This window comes from Mastigoproctus giganteus, chromosome 1, assembly GCF_048544385.1.
Source record: "Mastigoproctus giganteus isolate SK-2022 chromosome 1, ASM4854438v1, whole genome shotgun sequence".
NCBI classification, from domain to species: Eukaryota; Metazoa; Arthropoda; class Arachnida; order Uropygi; family Thelyphonidae; genus Mastigoproctus; species Mastigoproctus giganteus.
Genome location: NC_143575.1, coordinates 158,601,646 through 158,622,073, shown reverse-complemented (window position 1 = coordinate 158,622,073; position 20,428 = coordinate 158,601,646). Strand labels below are relative to the sequence as shown.

The 20,428-nt window shown below is 38.7% G+C and overlaps 1 protein-coding gene across 2 annotated transcripts in view; it reads left to right on the top strand.

Moving 5' to 3' along the window:
- Positions 1–20,428, top strand: part of LOC150091211 (hemocytin-like) — a 1,750,539-nt gene that overhangs the window by 706,423 nt on the left and 1,023,688 nt on the right. For both annotated transcript variants that reach the window (XM_090374755.1, XM_090374750.1), the window contains one exon: positions 4,138–4,295. In XM_090374755.1, coding sequence (XP_090230881.1) covers positions 4,138–4,295 — 158 coding nt within the window. The remainder of the gene's footprint in view (positions 1–4,137; positions 4,296–20,428) is intronic.

Here is a 20,428-nt window from a genome sequence, read left to right as displayed (position 1 = left end):
TTATACACCTGTGAGCTTAACTTCTGTTCCAGGAAAATTAATGGAGGCACTGGTTAAAGAAGCACTGCAGGATCATTTAGACAAGACTTCAGTTATAGCTCAGACACAGCATGGTTTTGTTAAGGGGAAGTCTTGCCTGACCAACTTGATTGGATACTATGATGCAGTCACAAAAGAACTGGATGCAGGGAATAACTTTGATATTATATACTTGGATCTTAAAAAGGCTTTTGATACTGTTGCTGGAAGACTGCTACACAAATTGGAGCAGTGTGACATTGGAGGCAAATTGCTGCTATGGATAAAGGGGTGGTTGAGGGGGAGAAGACAGAGAGTGGTAATCAATGGACACTGCTCATCGTGGACTGATGTTATTAGTGGAGTCCCTCAGGGCTCAGTGTTGGGTCCATTATTGTTTTCTGTATTTATAAATGATATTGATGATGGTATATCGGGCTTAATGTCCAAGTTTGCAGACGATACAAAGGTTGGCAGGGTTGTCAAGGACACTACTGACACTATGCTGCTGCAACAGGATCTGGAAAGGTTGAGCAGATGGGCTGAGAGGTGGCAAATGAAGTTTAACATTGACAAATGTAAAGTACTACACACGGGAAACAGCAACCCCAGAGCAACGTATCAACTCTGTGGTACTACACTGACAGTGGTAGAGAATGAAAGGGACTTGGGGGTGGTTGTGCAGGCAGATATGAAGTTCTCTGAGCAGTGCAGACGGGCTGCAAGTGTAGCTCATGGAGTATTGTCAATGATATACAGGAATTTTTCCAGCAGGGATAAGGAGGTGATTATTCCATTGTATAAGGCGATGGTCAGGCCACACCTAGAGTACTGTATACAGGTCTGGAGGCCTCATTTCAAGAAGGATGTAGAGCTGCTGGAACGAGTACAGAGAAGGGCAACAAGATTAGTGAATGGAACAAAGGGGTGCTCTTACGAAGAAAGGCTTAAGTTTTGCAAATTACAGTGTCTGGAGACTAGGCACCAGCGAGGTGATCTGATAGAGGTGTATAAAGCCTTGAATGGTTTAAGCATGCTCAATGCTGATGGGATTCTTCCTCTAGCTCAGAAAAATCACCTGAGAGGGCATAAATTCAAATTGAGGAAAGACAGATGTAGGATAGACGTGCGGAAATTTGCCTTTAGCCAGCGGGTGGTTGGTTGGTGGAACAGACTTCCATCCCTTGTGGTGGAGGTTGATAGCCTAAATAAGTTTAAGGCTCAGCTGGACAGGTATTTTGAACGAACAGAGGGGTGAAGTGGAAGTGGGTTTTTTTTTTTTTTTTTGGCTGATGCTGCATAAGCTTGCTTTCTTGCATCAAATGCCTCTACTAATGCTAATGCTAATGTTGCAGATGATCTAGAAGGACAAATAATACCATCCTAGACCAAGAAATATATAGATAATGATCTTTCCATACAACACTGGAATAAAAAGGTCTTACCAAACACCAACTTTCAGCAGCTAGATGCAGTGTATAGAGATTAATATCTTAATCATGTACCATTATATACAGATGGATCAAAATCAGAGATCTATGTAGGAGCAACAGCAGTTTCCCCAAGAGTTAAGCTGTCACATGAACTTTTTAAAGAACACAATGTCTAATTATGCCGTAGAATTAATAGCAGTTCAGATAACCTTAATAACCCTAGAGCACTTTAAAGCCGCATCATTCAAGAAGTGAAATATACTCGGATTCCTTATGTGTAATCCAAGTTATACAATCCACAAATAGTATAACTCATCCAGTTTTTCAGCAAATTAAACAGACTTAACAAAAGAATAACAGAAATACTTTCTGCTGGATATCAGGACATGCCGAATAGGAGGAATGAAAAAGCTGACATAATAGTCTAAATCACCCATAAAACTTCAGAAACAACTGTTCCAATTTCCAGAAAATGATTAAAAGCAAATCATCCAAAACTGTTAGACAATTTGTACAAAATTTCTGGCAAAAACAAACAGCAAATAAATTATATCAAATTGAACTTAAACTTGAACATTGAAAGGCAACACAAGGAAGTTTAGAACAGAATAACGTGTATCACCCAAGCTGCAGATAAGATACATGAACATCACACATGGTTTTTCTTCTCCATGCCAAAGAACCTCCAGAATATAGAACATTAACCAAACTAAATATATTCGTATTGATAGATTTCCCAATGTTGATTGGCCTGAGGACAGTCAACATTGGCAAATCTATCAATTGTGCATGGGTCAGGGCACGGTATAAAAATCACCTAATACCGAGCTCCATTAATCAGTGTTACTCTTGTTCTTCAGATGGAAAGGCAGCGGATTAAGTGAGTTTGACAAAGGCCAAATTTTAATGGCTAGATGACTGGGTGAGAGCCTATCCGAAATGGCACAACTGGTGGAATGCCCATGGTCAGCCATGGTTAGTACCTACCAAAAGTGGTCCGAGGAGGGGGGGAACCCAAGAATTGCCAGCGAGGTGTTGGATGACTACGGCTTATCAATACTCGAGGTGAGTGAAGGCTCTCCCAGATGGTACATGGCAACAGAAGGGTGACTGTGGTGCAACTTGCTGGTAATTGGAATTCTGGTGACGGAAGTTATGTGTCACAACACACAGTACATCGAACCCTGCTGAAAATGGGGCTGCATAGCCGCAGGCCGCTCCGAGTGCCCATGCTAACTATGGTTCACTGGCGAATGTGCCTACAATGGGTGCGCGAGCATCGAAATTGGACCTTGAGTGATAGGTATAAGGTCATCTGGTCCAATGAATATTGTTTCCTGTTGCACCATGTGGATGGCCGGGTACGTGTGTGTCATTTACCTGGGGAAGTGATGCCGCCTGGATGCACCGTGGGATAAAAACAAGCCAGTGGTGGCGGTGTCATGCTTTGGGTGATATTTTGCTTGGATACCCTATGTCCAGTTATCCATGTGCTGGGCACTCTGACGTCTACCAGCTACCTAAACATCATTGGTGACCAGGTACACACTTTCATGGTAACGGTCTTCCTCTCTGGTGGTGCTGTCTTTCAGCAGAATATTGCACCATGCCACACCGCCCGGATTGTTCGAGTCTGGTTCGTGGAACATGAGGAAGACTTCCAGGTATTGCCCTGGCCTGCAAATTCTCGAGACATCAATCCCATCAAGCATCTGTGGTTTGTGTTGGAACAGCAACTCCAATCTGTGGCGTCTCAACCACGGACCTTAGAGGAGTTTAAGGATCTGTTGGTTATGTGTTGGTACCAGATACTACAAGACACATTTATAAATCTTGTAGTGTCCATGCCTCTCCGGGCATGAACTGTTTTGGCTGCACGTAGAGGACCAACATCATATTAAGTAGGTGGTCATAATGTTTTGGCTCATCGGTGTATATCATATACTCTAAATAATAATGATATACACAAAACAAATGGTCTAGTGCATTTTCACCTCCACTGTTGATGTGCCAATAAACATTAAAACAACAAGCCAACCCAATTCAGGCTTTGCTTTAAAAGAACTTCTGGGAGTCGCTCATGTATGTCCAGATTTACCACTATATGACGTTTATATATTTGGTGCATTGAAAATTTCTTAAAAATTTCTTTCAACCATTGAATTAAATTTTTGAAGAGGGAATATATTGATTAGTAAAACAAAGCCAATAGAAAGCATTTCTGAATTCTAAACATTCCTTTTTAGAAATTTTTCAATGCAATACAAAAAAACTGCAATACTTTATTTATTATTTAAAATATATAATTTATGTAAAAGCTTTAGATCTGTTTTCAATGGGGAGTATACATTGGTTCATTGTTTTACGTTACAAACTAGGATATTTCTCGTCAGTATGTGGGTGCCTTCGTAGCCAGGTGGGCAGGAGCAGCAAGTGCATAGCACACGCTTCTTGATTAGACCGGGGTTCGAGCCTGTGACCACCAAATACGGAGGATGCAGAAAGGTCAGGGAATGACCACTGCATATCCCCGGAGCAATATGGCCTTAGTTGCTAATGTTTCTAAAAACCAAATAACAAACAAACAAACCTCAGTATGTGACTATATTTCCCGAATGTATCCAGTAATATAGAAATTATTTGGGTAATTATTTATAAGCAATACGGTTTCATAATATCATTTCAGATTGTGATTATCCTCGAGGAATGGAAAACAAAATAATTAAAAACTCCCAGATTAGTACCTCTACTTCTTATTCACCTAAGTCGACTGGAAGTATGGCTCGTTTAAATAGTCCTAGTGGTTGGAGTGCTGGTCAAGTAGAGAGTGAGCAATGGATTCAGGCAAGTCATAAATAAATTATTAAATGCTTGTATTTATATACATTTAATAAATTAGGAGTCAAGTTACAATTTAGTTATAATTTTAAATGGGTGATTAAAAATTTATTGTACATAATGCGCATAGTATTATGTCCAATATATTTTGCATTTATTGGTTGTAATACACAAATATAGTAAAAGATGCTGTGATCTATCTGTATTAGATAACTCAGGGTATCCAATAAATCTCAAATTAAGCTCGGGTCTAAAGTTATGACATACAGTTTTGTTCTGTCTTATTTTATAATTTTCTTAACTTAAAATTTAACTGAGGTTCATAATTATTTACTTCCTTTGTTTCATCATGTTACCTTTCTTCATATAGAGTTCAATTTTAAATATTATGATGGTTGGTGCTGTTGCTTTAATGGAATTTTTTGTTGAGTTTGCAGTACAGTTTTTATTCCTGGTTCCAAACTAAATTATGAATAAAATAGCATTTTATTTAATGTTTGTAAATAAAATTGTAAGTAAAATAAAAAAAAAAAAAAAAAAAATGGTATCTATCTGATACTATTTTTTTACATTTTATTTTGAGATTTTATTGATTCTCCTGTTCAAGCAGCTATTTCACTGCTTGTTCTTTGCAAATTCTCACCCCTAAGTCTCTGCCATTTAGACAGAGACTTAGATGAGTGATGCCTTTCTATTGCAGTTCTAAATAAAAAGCACTGCTCCAATAGTGAAGTATATTGTATTTAAAGTGAATGCTGCTACCAGATCTAGATAAGAAAATCCAGGTGCTCACAGCTGTGGAAAGAAAGTGGTTATGTCTAATATGACCAATAGATTTTTACAGCTTTCAGAGATTTCTGAAAACAACATATTCTGAGGTAGGATGAATTTCTGTTTGCAAAGTTCCTCACATGTGAATGCATGAAAATCTGCAGGGTTCTGGAGGTAAGATATCTTTTGCACACCAAGGCTATCTCCCCCCCAAAGTCTGGGTTGGATTTGACCACCATTAAACTACACCAAGACAATCTCTCTCTCTCTCTCTCTCTCTCTCTCTGGAATACTAATATTTGGTATGTTAAGAGTGACTTAAATTAATTAAATTAAAGGATTTGAGGTTTTGTTTCATACACTATATTTGATGGGATTAATTCCAGTTTTTTGCTGAATTTTTAATAGCTCTCACAGACTTGAAAACTCGAATGAACTAATTTTTTTAAAAATGTGAAATGGCTGTTTTTGAAATGACTGATTCAAGTAGAGCATCATGATGGACCTTGCTTTTTTTTGGGCATCCTTTCAATATGTGTCTGATTTCACAAGAGCAACTACAAACTGGTTTATTTTTAGAGAAAAGTTCTAATGGTTGATAAAAAAATAAGCCAGTGGCAAAATAGAGGAACGTTAAAACATTTAATTACTGAAATGAAATACTTCCACCTGTGGGATGGCCACTGAAGAATTGTATATCCTGGTGGGGTAAGATATCCACTGGAAAAACATTCAGAACCCCAGTGGGAAGGCCTTTTTGTTTTTTAATTATAAACAATGTGCATAAGCCACTGACAAAAGGACTTCTATATGATGTCTCTACCTTCTCACCTGTCTTCCCGAATTCTTTTACTTTTTTTCCTTTGCAAGTCTTTTGCTGTAGCTGCTGAAGGCATTTTTTTTTTAAAACCTGAAGGCATCCCCCCCCCTGGATGATATTTAATCATCATCATCATCAGTGTTCTGCTAAGGACACATCAAAACACAGAGTGCAACAATTTGTCCATATCTTTCTATCTTCAGTCTTCCTCTTCATCTCCTTTCCCTCAGGCCTCTCTTTCTCTCCCCTATACCACCATTCCCTCTCATTTCATCAACCATAGTTTTGCTAATTCTCCACAATTTTTCTTTCCATCACATTCTTCATCAGTCACTCTCCTTATAACTCATGTCCAATCCAGTTTCTCCTGCACCTTCTGATTATTTCAGGCAAATATCTCTTCTCAAACATCCTCTGAACCTCACTTTTAAATTTATGAACCAAGATATCTTTTCCCATCCATATCAAAACTCTGATCTAAAATCTTTTTTAATCATTGCTGCTATTCTTATTCTTATTCTTCTGCTGCTTTTTGTTACTTCCACACATTGGGCTTCCCGGACCTATACTTGCTCACCTGTTCTATTCTCTCTTCTTCTATTTCAATATTTAACTCTCCTTTTCTCTTCTCACTCAATAACATTTGTCTTCTCAATATTTATACAAATCACAAATCTCTCATAATTTTCATCTAGCCTATTAACCAATTTTTTTTAAAATAGCATTTGCTCCTCATCTTCACCCCTTACAATTTTCCCCCTTCATATTTCCATTACAAAATACTCTTTAATCATTTCTTCTACGTATATAATAAATAAAGAAAAGGGATGAATCAGATTGGACCACTTAACATAGATGGGTTGACTATTGATGATCATGCTCAGGTAGCTGATAAACTGAATGAGTAATTTGCATCTACATTCACACATGAGGAGTAATTCAATTAGGGAAGTGCCAGAAGTTTTTTATCAAGTGCTAACAGGGAGCTTAAGTTATTTTGTAATAACTGAGAGCAAAGTGGAGGAACAATTGTTGAAGTTAAACATAAGGAAGTCACCTGGGGTGGATGGGATCTATCCAGTTATATTAAAGGAGTCAGCAAATGAAGTAAGCAAACCCTTAGCCATAATTATCAGAGCTTCTTTGGACACAGAGGAGGTCCCCCATCGACTGGAGCTGTGCAAATGAATCACCAATTCACAAAGGGGATTCAAAAGGTGACACAAGTAACTACTACATATAGTATAACTTGTGTTCCGAGGAAAATAATGGAATCACTGGTTAAAGAAGCATTGCAGGATCATCTAGACAAGACTGCAGTAATAGTTAAGACACAGCATGGGTTTGTTAAAGGGAGGTCTTGTCTGACCAATTTGATTGGATGCTATGATATGGTCACAAAGGAAGGAACTGAATGCCAAAAATAATTTTGATATTATATACTTGGATTTCAGGAACGTTTTTGATACTGTTGCACATGGAAGACCGCTGTACAAATTGGTGACATTAACGGTAAGCTGCTACAATGGATAAAGGGGTGGTTGAGTGGGGGACGACAGAGAGTGGTAATCAATGGACAAATGTTATTAGTGGAGTTCCCCAGGGTTCGGTGTTGGGCCCATTGTTGTTTTGTATATTTATCAGTGATATTGATAAAGGTGTATCAGGTTTAATGTCCAAGTTTGCAGATGATACAAAGGTTGGCAGGTTGTTAACGACAGTAAAGACAGCATGCTACTCCAACTGGATCTAGATAAGTTGGGCAAATGGGCTGAGAAGTGGCAACTGAAGTTTAACATTGACAAATGCAAAGTACTGCATATGGGTAGCAATAATCGAAGAAAAACGTACCAACTGTGTGGTACTACCCTTGGGGAAGTGGAAAGTGAAAAAGACCCGAAGGTAAGTGTGCAGTCAAATATGAAGTTCGCTGAACAGTGCATGTCATGGAGTCTTGTTAATGGTATATAGGAATTTTTCTACCAGGAACAGGGAGATGATTATTGCGTTATACAAGGCAATGAACAGGCCACACCTAGAGTACTATGTACAGGTCTGGAGGCCTCATTTTAGGATGGATGTAGAGTTGCTAGAATGAGTACAAAGAAAGACAACAAGATTAGTTAGGGGAACAAAGGGGTGCTCTTACCAAGAAAGGCTTAAGTTCTGCAAATTGCAGCATCTGGAGAGTAAGTACCTGTGAGCTGATCTGATTGAGGTGTATAAAGCCTTAAATGGGATGAGCAAGCTGAATGCTGATGGGATTCTTCCTCTGGCTCAGATTCAGAACCTGAGGAGGCACAGTTTCAAATTGAGGAAAGAAAGTTGTAGAATAGATGTGTGGAAATTTGCCTTTAGCCAGCAGATATTTAATTGGTGGAACAGGCTTTCATCTTTTGTTGTGGAAGCTAATAGCCTAAATAAATTTAAGGCTGAGCTGGACAGGCATTTGGATCGAATGGAGGGGTGAAATGGGAGGGTTTTTTTTTGCTGATGCTGCATAAGCTTGCTTTCTTATGTCGTATGCTTCTACTAATGCTAATGCTAATAAAGGCAGGGTCAGACAATGCCCCCATGTCTTACTCCTCTTCCTACCTCTACACTTTAGTATCAGCTTATCCAATCCTAACTATTATTTTTGTCTTCTGTATGATCTAATCATTCTTCTGTCCTTACATAATAACTGTAATTTAGCCAGTTTAACCAATCAAAAGTGTTCTCCAAATCTAGGAACCATCCAAATCTATATTCTAGATGTTATTCTTCTACATTCTTCAGACCAGAGCAGCAAAGCAAAAGGCTCAAGCTACTAGGAGTGCTGTGGCTCAGGGGAGAACTGAGTGGGGCAGTTGCCCTCTGAATCACAGCCTTTTAAAATGCACTATTTGCTTGATGTTTGTGGAGCAGTCAGGTACGGGACATGATACTGCCATGGGGGATGTCTTTGCATGTGCGCGATGCAAGGAGTGTAAGGAAATCAGGCGACAACCCAGCGTTGTTATGGGCCTATATAAGAGCTTGAAGGACAGGGTGGATGCCCTCGAAGGATTAAACGTGAGTGGCCCATCAAGCTCTCAGCTGCCAACACCAACGCCAGAGCTTGCACTTGGGCATCACGCAACACAGCGGTAGCCCCCCCAAAGCAGAATGCGCTGGTCCCAAAGGAACTAGTAGTTGTTGGTGACTCTATTGTCAGGGAAATGGGTAACATGGTTTGAAAAAAGGATAGGTGGAACAGGACCAGGGGCAAAGTCTGATGACGTTGTAGAGCGGATATCATCTTTTAAGGGCACAAAAGGTGATACTAATGATATTAAGAGTAGGAGACCGGCGGAATTTCTTAACAAGTACAGGTCACTGTTGAAAAAAAGCAGTGAATTAGGATTGAATTTGAAAGTGTCTGCAATTATGCAAAGACACGATAGGAGGAAGTATATGATGAGAGCTCTATCGATCAATTCGGCCCTGGAAAGATTGTGCAAGGCTCAAGGGGTAGAATTTTTTTCAGCCTGGTCTGTGCTTGTTAACAGGAGAGACTTCTTCTATAGGGATGGGATACACTTAAATAGAAAGGGTGCAAGAACGTTTGCTGATGTTATCGAGGCAGTGTTAGGTGGGTCGGAAAACTGCTAGATTGGGGGGATACAAGGACTAATAGATTGACAGTAGCCATTGGCAGAGGTAAAAGTGATTCTTGCTATTGGAATGAGCAGCAGCAGCAGCTTGGAAAATAAGATGCAGGATATTTCAGTCTGCTGGGAGTCATTGGGGTACAAGTAAACACATGGGTTGTGTTAGGGTAGCCAAGAAAAAGAACAGGTGCATGTACACCAATGCTAGGAGTTTGGTAAATAAATTTTATGAATTTGAGGTATTACTCAAAGCATCAAAGGCAGATATTGTTGTGATATCAGAGACGCGGTTTCACACAGATATAAGGAATGCAGAACTGGAATTTGGGGAGTACAACGTCTACAGAAAGGATAGACAGGATAGGAAGGGAGGAGGGATTATGCTATTAGTTAAGAAACACATAAAATCCAAGGAAGTGAAGCCAGACGATATCGCTGGACAGTGCAGTGTCAAGTCAGTTTGGTGTGATAAGCATTGGGAGATCAAAATTGAGAGTAGGAGTGTGCTATAGGCCTAATGACTCTGATGAGTATAATAAGAAACTGTACAGGGAAACAGAGTGGGCCAGTAAATCAGAGAGTCTTATAATGGGGGATTTTAATTTCCCAGATATTGACTGGAAGTTGTTAGTTGGTCACTCACACACTATCAAGCCTTTTGTGGATTTATTGGATGATTGTTTTCTAAATCAGCATGTTCGGGAGGAAACTAGAGGAAGCAATACTCTTGATTTGATTATCAGTAGTGATTCTTCATGCATTAAGAATCTGCAGATACACAAACTACTAGGTGGCAGTGATCACAGTGTGCTGAAGTGGGATTTAATCAAGGAGGTAACTACCATTAGGGATAAAGGGAAGGGTTATTGCTTTTGTAAAGGCGACTACGATGGTCTGAGACAGTATATTAATTCTATACAGTGGGACCAACTGATGATGTTACCAACAGCAAACTCAAAATGAGAAGTATTCAAAGAATTAATCTTGGAAGCTACTAGGCTTTACATACCAACTAAGAAATATTGTTCAAGGTTTCAGGCCTAAATGGATGTCAGATGAACTAATGAGACATATGGCAGAGAAGAAAAATGCATGGGATACATATAAATTAACATGTAACACAGAAGCCTATGATAGATAAAAGTTGATCTGTAACCAAGTTACAAAGGAGGAAAGGAGGTTAGGCAGATCACAAGAAATCTTTGGCAAGGGATGCAAAGAAAAACAGCAAGGAGTTCTTTACTTATGTAAACTCTAGAAGGAAGGGGATGAATCAGATTGGTCCACTTGATATCGAGGGTTCAACTGTTCATGATCCTCCTCAGGTAACTTACAAACTAAATCAATATTTTGCATCTACATTCACACATGAGGAGTTATTCAGGAAGGGGAATGCCATAGTTGAAGTAAACACTGGCAGTGAGCTAGATGATATTATAATAATTGAGAGTAAAGTGGAGGGGAAATTGTTGAAATAAATACAAGAAAGGCACCTGGGGTGGATGGGATCTATCCAGTTATATTAAAGGAGGCAGCAAAGGAAGTAAGCAATCCGTTAGCCATAATTATGAGAGCTTCCTTGGACTCAGGGGAGGTACCCACAGACTGGAGAAGTGCAAATGTGACCCTAATTCACAAAGGAGGATCAAAGGCTGACAAAGTTAAAGAAGCACTGATCTTAAAGGATCATCTTGACAAGAATTCAGTTAGAGTTCAGACACAGCATGGTTTTGTTAAGGGAAGGTCGTGCCTGATCAATTTGATTGGATACTATGATGTAGTCACAAAAGAATTGGATGCAGGGAGTAACTTTGATATTATATATTTGGATCTTAGAAAGGCTTTTGATACTGTTGCACACGGAAGACTGCAGCACAAATTGGAGCAAATGGCATTGGTGGCAAATTGTTGCTATGGTAAAGGTTGAGTGGCAGAAGACCGAGAGTGGTAATTAATGGACACCGCTCATCATGGACTAATGTTATTAGTGGAGTCCCTCAGGGTTCAGTGTTGGGTCCATTGTTATTTTCTGTATTCATAAATAATATTGATGATGGTATATCAAGCTTAATGTCCAAGTTTGCAGAGGATACAAAGGTTGGCAGGGTTGCTAAGGATGCTACTGATGCTATGCTGCTGCAACAGGATCTGGAAAGGTTGAGCAGATGGGCTGAGACGTGGTAAATGAAGTTTAACATTGACAAATGTAAAGTACTACATATGGGAAACAGCAACCCCAGAGCAACGCATCAACTCTGTGGTACTACACTGACAGCGGTAGAGAATGAAAAGGACCTGGGGATAATTGTTCAGGCAGAGATGAAGTTCTCTGAGCAGTGCAGACAGGCGGCAAGAGTAGCTCATGGTGTCTTATCAATGATATATAGGAATTTTTCTACCAGGGATAGGGAGGTGATTATTCTTGTATAAGGCAATGGTCAGGCTGCACCTTGAGTACTGTATACAGATCTGGAGGCCTCAATTCAAGAAGGATGTAGAGCTGCTAGAACGAGTACAGAGAAGGGCAACAAGATTAGTGAATGGAAGAAAGGGTTGCTCTTATGGAGAAAGGCTTAAGTTTTGCAAATTACAGCTGGAGACTAGGCACCAGCGAGGTGATCTGATAGAGGTGTATAAAGCCTTGAATGGGGTGAGCATGCTCAATGCTGATGGGATACTGCCTCTTGCTCAGAATAATCACCTGAGAGGGCATAAATTCAAATTGAGGAAAGACAGATGTAGGATAGATGTGCGGAAATTTGCCTTTAGCCAGCAGGTAGTTGGATTGTGGAACAGTCTTCCATCCGTTGTTGTGTAAGTTGATAGCCTAAATAAATTTAAGGCTCAGCTGGGCAGGTGTTTCGAACAAACGGAAGGATGAAATGGAAAGTTTTTTTTTTTTTTTTTTTTTTTGACTCATGCTGCATTACCTTGCTTTCTTGCATCATATGCCTCTACTAATGCTAATGCTAATGTCTTTCTGTCAATATTCTCATCATCACACCTATTGTATCCCTCATTTCCATCCCACCCTCCTCAAACTAAACTGTCATTCTCACATTTTTAATATTCTTAGCATTATCTTTGCTGTATATGGTACCAAACGTATACTTCCAAAATATTTATATATCTTTTATATTGGTCTTAAATGTTATTACTGTGGTCCTAAAATCTTTTGGTCATTTCCATTTCTCATCATTATCATCATCATCATCATCAACAGCCATTTTTAATCCACTGTAGGATGAAGGCTTCCCCAGCAACTTTCCAGTGTTCTGTTTTGTACAATGGCCATCCATTTACTACCCACAAACTCAGGTATTTCACCTATCCACCTCCGCCATTGTCTTCCAGGTTCTCTTCTCGCTTCTCTTGGGTAACATTCTGTTATTTTCTTATTCCATCTGTCATCATGTCTTCGAGCTATGTGTCCTGCCCAAGACCATTTTAGTTCTTTAGTTTTGATAACGATGTCCTTTACTTGAGTTTGCTGCCTAATCCAAGGGTTTCTTTTCTTATCTAAAAGTCTGATTCCCAATATAATTTGTTCCATTCTTCACTGTGTTGTTCTCAGTTTCTCTTCCATTCTTTTGGTGAGTGCCCAAGTTTCACTTCCATAAGTAATGGTGGGGAGTAGTCATTGGTTCATTGTTTTCTGTTTCAGACAAACTGGGATATTGCTCCTTAGTATGTGACTATATTTCCTGAATGCTATCCATCCAAAATTTATTCTTCTCTTAACTCCCAGCCATTTATCATTATTACAGCTAATAACTTGTCCCAGATAAGTATATGACTCCACCTTTTCAATTACTGCTCTTTCAATCATTATGTCCCTTTCTGTGGCATACCTCTTCATCATTACTTTTGTTTTAGCCATATTCATCTTTAGTCCAAATTCCTTACTAACTGTGCATAACTGATTAAGATTTACCTCTAATTCTTTGGGATCGTGGTTTATTACCACAATGTCATCTGAAAATCGTAAATGGTTTCGGTTCACATTGACTCCTTTCTGCGACCAGTCTAATCTTCTGAAAGCTTCCTCAAAGGCAGCACTAAACAACTTCGAAGATATTGTGTCTCCTTGTCGAACTCCTTTTTCAATTTTAAATTTGCTACCGTCTTTGTCTGGTCTAATAAAGGAGGTAGCTTTCTCATATATTTTCTTCAAAATCATAATATATGGAGTATCTATGCCATGTCTTTCCAGTGCCCGAAACATTGCCTTATGCTGTGTGGAGTCAAATGCCTTTTCATAATCCACAAATGCCAGCCACAATGGTGTTTTTTATTCATTTGCTTTCTCCATTAGCTGTGATATTACGTGAAGGTGATCCATTGTTGAGAATCCTGTCCTAAAGCCAGCTTGCTCTTTCGGTTGATTCTCATCAAGTATTCTTTCTAATCTGTTAGTAATGACCCTTGTGAACAACTTTTAGATGTGGGATAACAAGCTAATTGGTCTATAATTTCCAATTTCTGATTTATCTTCTTTCTTATGCAGCAAAACTATGATTGCGTTATTCGACTCCTTAGGCATCACACCTTTTCTAATGCATTTTGTGAAGTCTTGCCAGTTTTTATGTCATGTCTCTTCCTCCCAATTTTAACAACTTCACAGTAACTTCATATTCCCCCGGGCTTTCTGATTCTTCATTTTCTTCAACGCATGTTCTACCTCATCAGGAAGAATATCGAGTATGTCATATGTGTTACTAATTTGCAATCCACCTTCTCCACTGCTGGCATCATTCCCTCGCTCCTTGTATAATTCTCTATAGTAGTCTTCTGCTATTTGAATTATGCCTTTGCTGCTATTTATAAGTACACCATCGGTATTCTTCAGTTTCACTATCATTTGTCTTTCTGTATTTGTGGTCATGGCTGCTGATTTAAGTCCTTTATTTTCCCTTAATGCTTGTTCTACTTTTCTTGTCTGAAATCTTCTTAAGTCCTCTCTGAATCTCTTTCTAATGGCTTTACATAACTCACTATACCCAATTTTCTCCTTGTCAGTGTTTATTTTGTTCTTCATTTGTCACCGTCAGTGGATTTCTTTGGATTTCTTTTTACCTATAGATTTCTTGGGCTTTATCACTTTCAGAAAGTTGTAATATTCCTCGTCAGTATCTTGGTCCTGAGTAGTCTGCAGAAGCTCAAACTTGTTCTTAAGTTCCAGTACATACTTCTTTTTCTCCTCTTCTGTTATTGCAAAGACCTTCGTATTATTTAATCGAGTCAGTTTTTTCCTTTCTTTTCTTACATCTATATCAAGTGTGCATCTTACCATTCTGTGATCACTTCCAACATTTACCTTATTCAGGATCTTAATGTCATTCATGATATGTCTTCTGTTATTGAGGATGAAGTCAATTTCATTAGTTATTAATCTATTTGGACTCTTCCACGTCCACTTTCTGTTCATCCTTTTCTTGAAAAAAGTGTTCATTACTGACAATCCTTGAGATTTTGCAAATTCAACGAGTCTTTCATCTCTTTCATTTCTTTCATCAATTCGAAAATTTCCTATAGTTCCCCTTTCTGCACTGTTTTGTCATTTAGTGGGTTTTCTGCTCATTGGAAGACTCTCAATTTCGGTGTACATTTCTTCAACCTTTTCATCATGATGGCTCGATGTTAGTGCATAAATCATTAAAACCTTTAGCTTGTACCTCTTAGAGATCTTGAGTATTATTCTTGGTGATGTATTTTTTAAATCTTTTCTGGACAAGAAACCCAACTCCACCTTCACTCCTTTCACTGTTTCCATTGGTGTAAAGCAGATTCCCACTTGATAAACTTATAAGTGATTCATTTCTTCTTGTTTCAGCCAAACTGATGATATTCCAATTCACATTTTCTAATTCCTTTTTCCAGCTCTAATATCCTGTCTTCACCGATGAGTGATCTTATGTTGTAAGAGGCCAAGTTCAGTTTCTGTGCATGGTAGCCTGGTCGTACCCAGAGATTCTTAGCAAACTCTGTTCCACTCTGATCCCCTCGCTGCCGTAAGAGGGGGAGTGAAAGCCGCTTGTGACTGAGGGCCATTTGTTTCGTCGTGCTGCTGTCATATGCTGGAGGGGTTGTTCTTTTCCTCTTCAAGCTGACCAGGCGTCTTGAAGAGAACCACTCTACACGTTCGTTGCCACCTAAGTGACGTAACGGGGCTTGCCATCGAGAAGGTGTGCATGAGTGGATTTTAGGGAGGCAGGCCAATCGGATTTCTCCTAAATATTCTGTAATAGAAAGATATTGGATCCATCAGTGTTTTAAACTGAGTGTCTGATAACACACAGAATACCTGTTCCCCTCTAAGTCACTTTTATGGAAGCAAAAACCCTTCCCTTTAATCTTGATGGTAGTTACATCTTTAAGTAATTCCCATATTTTAGTGTTATTATTTATTATTATTATTATTATTATTATTATTATTATTATTATTATTATTAGCCATATAGTGCAAGGAAGCCTGAGGCTTATGCTGCACCAGACAAAAAAAAAAAAAAAAAAAATTCTGAATTACCCAGAGAGAGAGAGAGAGAGAGAGAGAGAGAGAGAGAGAGAGAGAGAGAGAGAGAGAGAGAGAGAGAGAGAGAGAAGTAGAAGGGAATCGCCAAGAAAGAAAGAGAAGAATGATGATATTGAGCTCAGGACCATGGGCGTGCCAAGCCCATACTCACCAGATTGTCTGCCCTTGGGGGTAATATCAGTACATCGTGAACACTGTTACCCAGTGGTTTCTTTATCTTCAAATTTTTAATGCATGAATAATATCTGCTGATAATCAGATTAAAGGTATTACTCCCTCTGGTTGCCTTTTGAACTTGCTGCTATAGAAAACAGTCATCCAATAAATCCAAAAAGTCTTGCTAATGTGCGAGTGACCAAACCACAAGTTCCAGTCATTATCTGGGAAGTTAAAACCCACCATTACAAGACAATCTGATTTACTACCCCACTCTATTTCTCCGTGCAACTGTTCGTTGTACTGATCAGAGTCATTATTAGGCCTATAAGAAACTCCTACTCTCATTTTTGCTTTCCTAGTGCTTATGTCACACCAAACTGACTCAACACTCCATTGTCCACCCATGTCACTTGGATGCACTTCCTTAGATTTTGTGTTTCTTAAATAACAACATGATTCTCCCTCCCTTTCTATCCTTTTTGTGCACACTTTACTCCCCAAATTCCAATTTTGCATTCTTTACATCTGTGTGACACCGCAACTCTGATATCCCAAACATATCTGCCTTCGATGTTTTGCCCAAAACTTCAAATTAATCAAATTTATATACCGAACTCCTAGCATTGGTGTGCATGTAAGAATACATGCCTCTGTTCTTATTCTTAGCTACCTTAACACTGCCCATGTGGAACATTTACTTGTTCCACGATGACTCTCAGCAGTCTCTAAAATCCCCCGCACCTTGTTTTTCAGGCTGCTGCTCATTCCAATAGAATCATTTCAAGAATCACTTTCACCTTCCACCAGCAGCTACCCTTAATCTATTAGTCCAGATATCCCTCCCACGCTAGCAGTTTTTTAACCAACCTAACACTGCCTCGATAACATCAGCATATATTCTTACACCCTTTCTAATTAAGTGTTCCCCATCCTTGTAGAAGCAGTCTCTCCTGTCAACAAGCACAGACCTGGCTGAAAAAAATTCTACCCCTTGAGCCTTGCACAATCCCTCCAGGGCTGAATTGATCAACAAGGCTCTCATCATATACTCCCTCCTATCATGTCTGGGCAGAATTGCAGACACTTTCACATTCAACCCTAATTCGCGACTTTTTTTCAATATTGACCTGTACTTGTTGAGTAAATCTGTAGATCTCTTACTCTTAATGTCATTAATTCCAACGTGTACAACAATATCACCTTTTGTTCCCTTAAAAGATGATATCTGCTGTTCTACAATGTCATCAACTTTTGCCCCTGGCAGACATATCCTTGTCCCGTTCCATCTATCCTTCTTGTATAGTATATTCCCCGTCTCCCTGTCAATAGATTCACCAACAATAACTAGTTCCTTTGGGACCAGCGCATTCTGCCTTGGAGATTGCCTCTGTTTTTCCTGATGAGCAGGAGTCAGCTCTGCCATTGAGCTGGGCAGCTAAGGACTTGATGGGCCCCTCATAGTAATTTCTTCGCGGACATTTACCCTACACCTCAAACTCTCATAGCCACCCCTCAGAAGGCGCCTCCGTAGCCAGGTGGGCAGGAGCAGCACACGCTTCTTGATTAGACCGGAGTTTGAGCCTGTGACCACCAAATACGGAGGATGCAGAAAGGTCAGGGAATGACCACCGCATATCCCCGGAGCAATATGGCCTTTGTTGCTAATTCTCCTAAAAACCAAATAACAAACAACAAACAAACACCCATCAGAACACTGAGTTGGCACCTAATTTCTTAACGCTCTAAGCATCTAACACAACAAAAACATCCTCCTTGGCTAGATCACAACTTGTTTTAGAAAGTTTAGCAAACATTTCACATTTTGCACATTTTTTGAGACTGTGATGCGTTGGTGAATTGTCCCCCTCATTTTCTCCCGAGTCACAGCACTCTTGCTAGTCTGTGATCTTTGCTCCGAGCTCTACTCTTGGTCATGATTTCCATTTAAATACAGTTTAATTAACAATGGAATTTAATAAAATTAATAAATATTTTTGATTTATTCATAATACTATACTAAGGTAACAGATTTCTAATACACTATTTCTTATTACATTATCTAGTTTTACATTATACCTTACGCTATCAGTTTGAGATATATATATATATTGCGCTATTTCTTATCGATTAGAATATGGCAGCTGGTTCAAAAATATTGGTGCCAACACCGGGAGTTGTAACTTCCAAAAATCACTAGTTAAATTCAAAATAAGGAGCTAACGAATGCTGCTAAACCTATTTAATATCTTTGTAAAACACAATGTAGTATGTTAAATACCGAAGAATACAGTAAAACTATTTAAATACTTATCCCTTTACAGCAGTCAAAAATTCACCTACTCTTCTCTTCTGTGACCAGAGCGCACTCACATATGGAAGATGATTAATAATGTAAGCTGGCTTATCTCTGGTACAGTTTACCTTGGATTATCAAGATGCTTCTGTATTTAGTGCCATGGTAATAATACATAAATATTATACAAAAGATCATGAGGTTTACATAGCATTAAAACATATATTTGGAAAGTTGTACATAATTGAGTAAACTAAGTTTACTACAAATGCATTTAGCATTAGCATTAGCATTAGTAGAGGCATATGCTGCAAGAAAGCAAACTTATGCAGCATCAGCCAAAAAAACAAAACACTCCCACTTTGCGGTATGTGATTTAGCATCACATACCACAAAGCAGATCATATAAGTATGATCGTACAAAGCAGATTATACAAGTATGTTATAAGTGCTTAGCAGTTCTCTTTAAGAAGTACAGAATGATTTTAAAGTAACTTCCTGTTTTTAGAAAGATGTTTTTAGAGTTCTGTGCAACTTAATAGATTTAATTGAGCAATATTTGTTAAATGATTTTATACCACGTCTTTACACAAATTCAGATCTCAACACTGATAGCAACATTGTCAACAACCTTTCTGTCTGACCACTACATTTTCTACTGAACAAGAAAGTTCATAGGAACAAGGTCATTTGCTTTTTGGATAATTTCATCTACTTCATCAACAGTTCTGGGATTTCCCCAGGTAAATTTTTATTTGGTTTAGCCCCCCCCCCAAAATATATATATGCATTAGGACAAAAATCAGTGTTCTTTCAGACCACTTTGACTGAATCCATCTGTTAGAGAAATTAATATTAATCCAGTTTCACCCAGGAATAATGAAGTGCAATGGAGCACCATCCTGCAGAAAGATAATTTCTTGTGAGTTTGGGCAGTGAATAACTTCAGGAAAAACAAAATTTTTGAGCATTGTTTGTTTTCTTTTAAAATGTGTGGGACAAAAATATTCTGTTACAGGTCATCCCACACCACTTTGTGACTTTGGCACTGCTTTGGGCATTCTCCTTAGTTTCCTGTGGGACTGTAATCTTCAATAATGGTTACAGTGTCTGTTAATTAAGCCCCTGGTTTATCTGAATAAATAATATTCTTTAAGGGTTCTTTCCAGTCCTCTGATCATCCAAGTATTATTTCAGCAGACTCCATCTTTCAATCACACTCATCTGGATAAAGTAACTTTTCCTAATATGGGTTCCATGATTTCTACCTCAGTTGTTTTCAAAATTTTCCAAATATAATGGAATGTCAGCACAATTTTTCTGCACACACTTTAATGTAGTTTTTAGAATTTGTGAAATGCATTTTGTACCACTTTAATGTTCTTATCTGACATTAAATTAGATGGTCTTCCACCTTGCTTTTTATTAGCCACAGATTCCTTTGTCATCAGATTTTGTTGGCAATTTTTAATGGCTTCAGGATTCAGTATTACATTTCTTTCTCATTCAACTCACCGTCACCTCTCAACAGCTCTTACTAATTCTCATCAAATTCTGCTGCTATGTTTGTGCTGACAATCAGGCACATTGAGAGCCAGCATGAATACCAGAGAAAATAACACCAACCTTTCTACACTAATTCCTCTTTTCTCTAACTTTTGGTAGTGGTTGAGGCTTCGTACATGATGTCCGGGCTTGCAGAAGCTCACCTGGATGCCCCTCCTCCCTCTTCAATGCTGTCAGTGATATTCACACGAACTGCCATTTCTTTCTAAACCCAAACCAAAATAAAATTATAGTGCAGCATATTAAATGTTATTAAATTCTCTAATAAAAACAATTTGATAAATATCCTGTATAAATAATTCTTTTTTCTCCTATAGCACCATTTATTTTAAAATGTGTAGAAGCACAAATGGGTTGCAGTTTTCC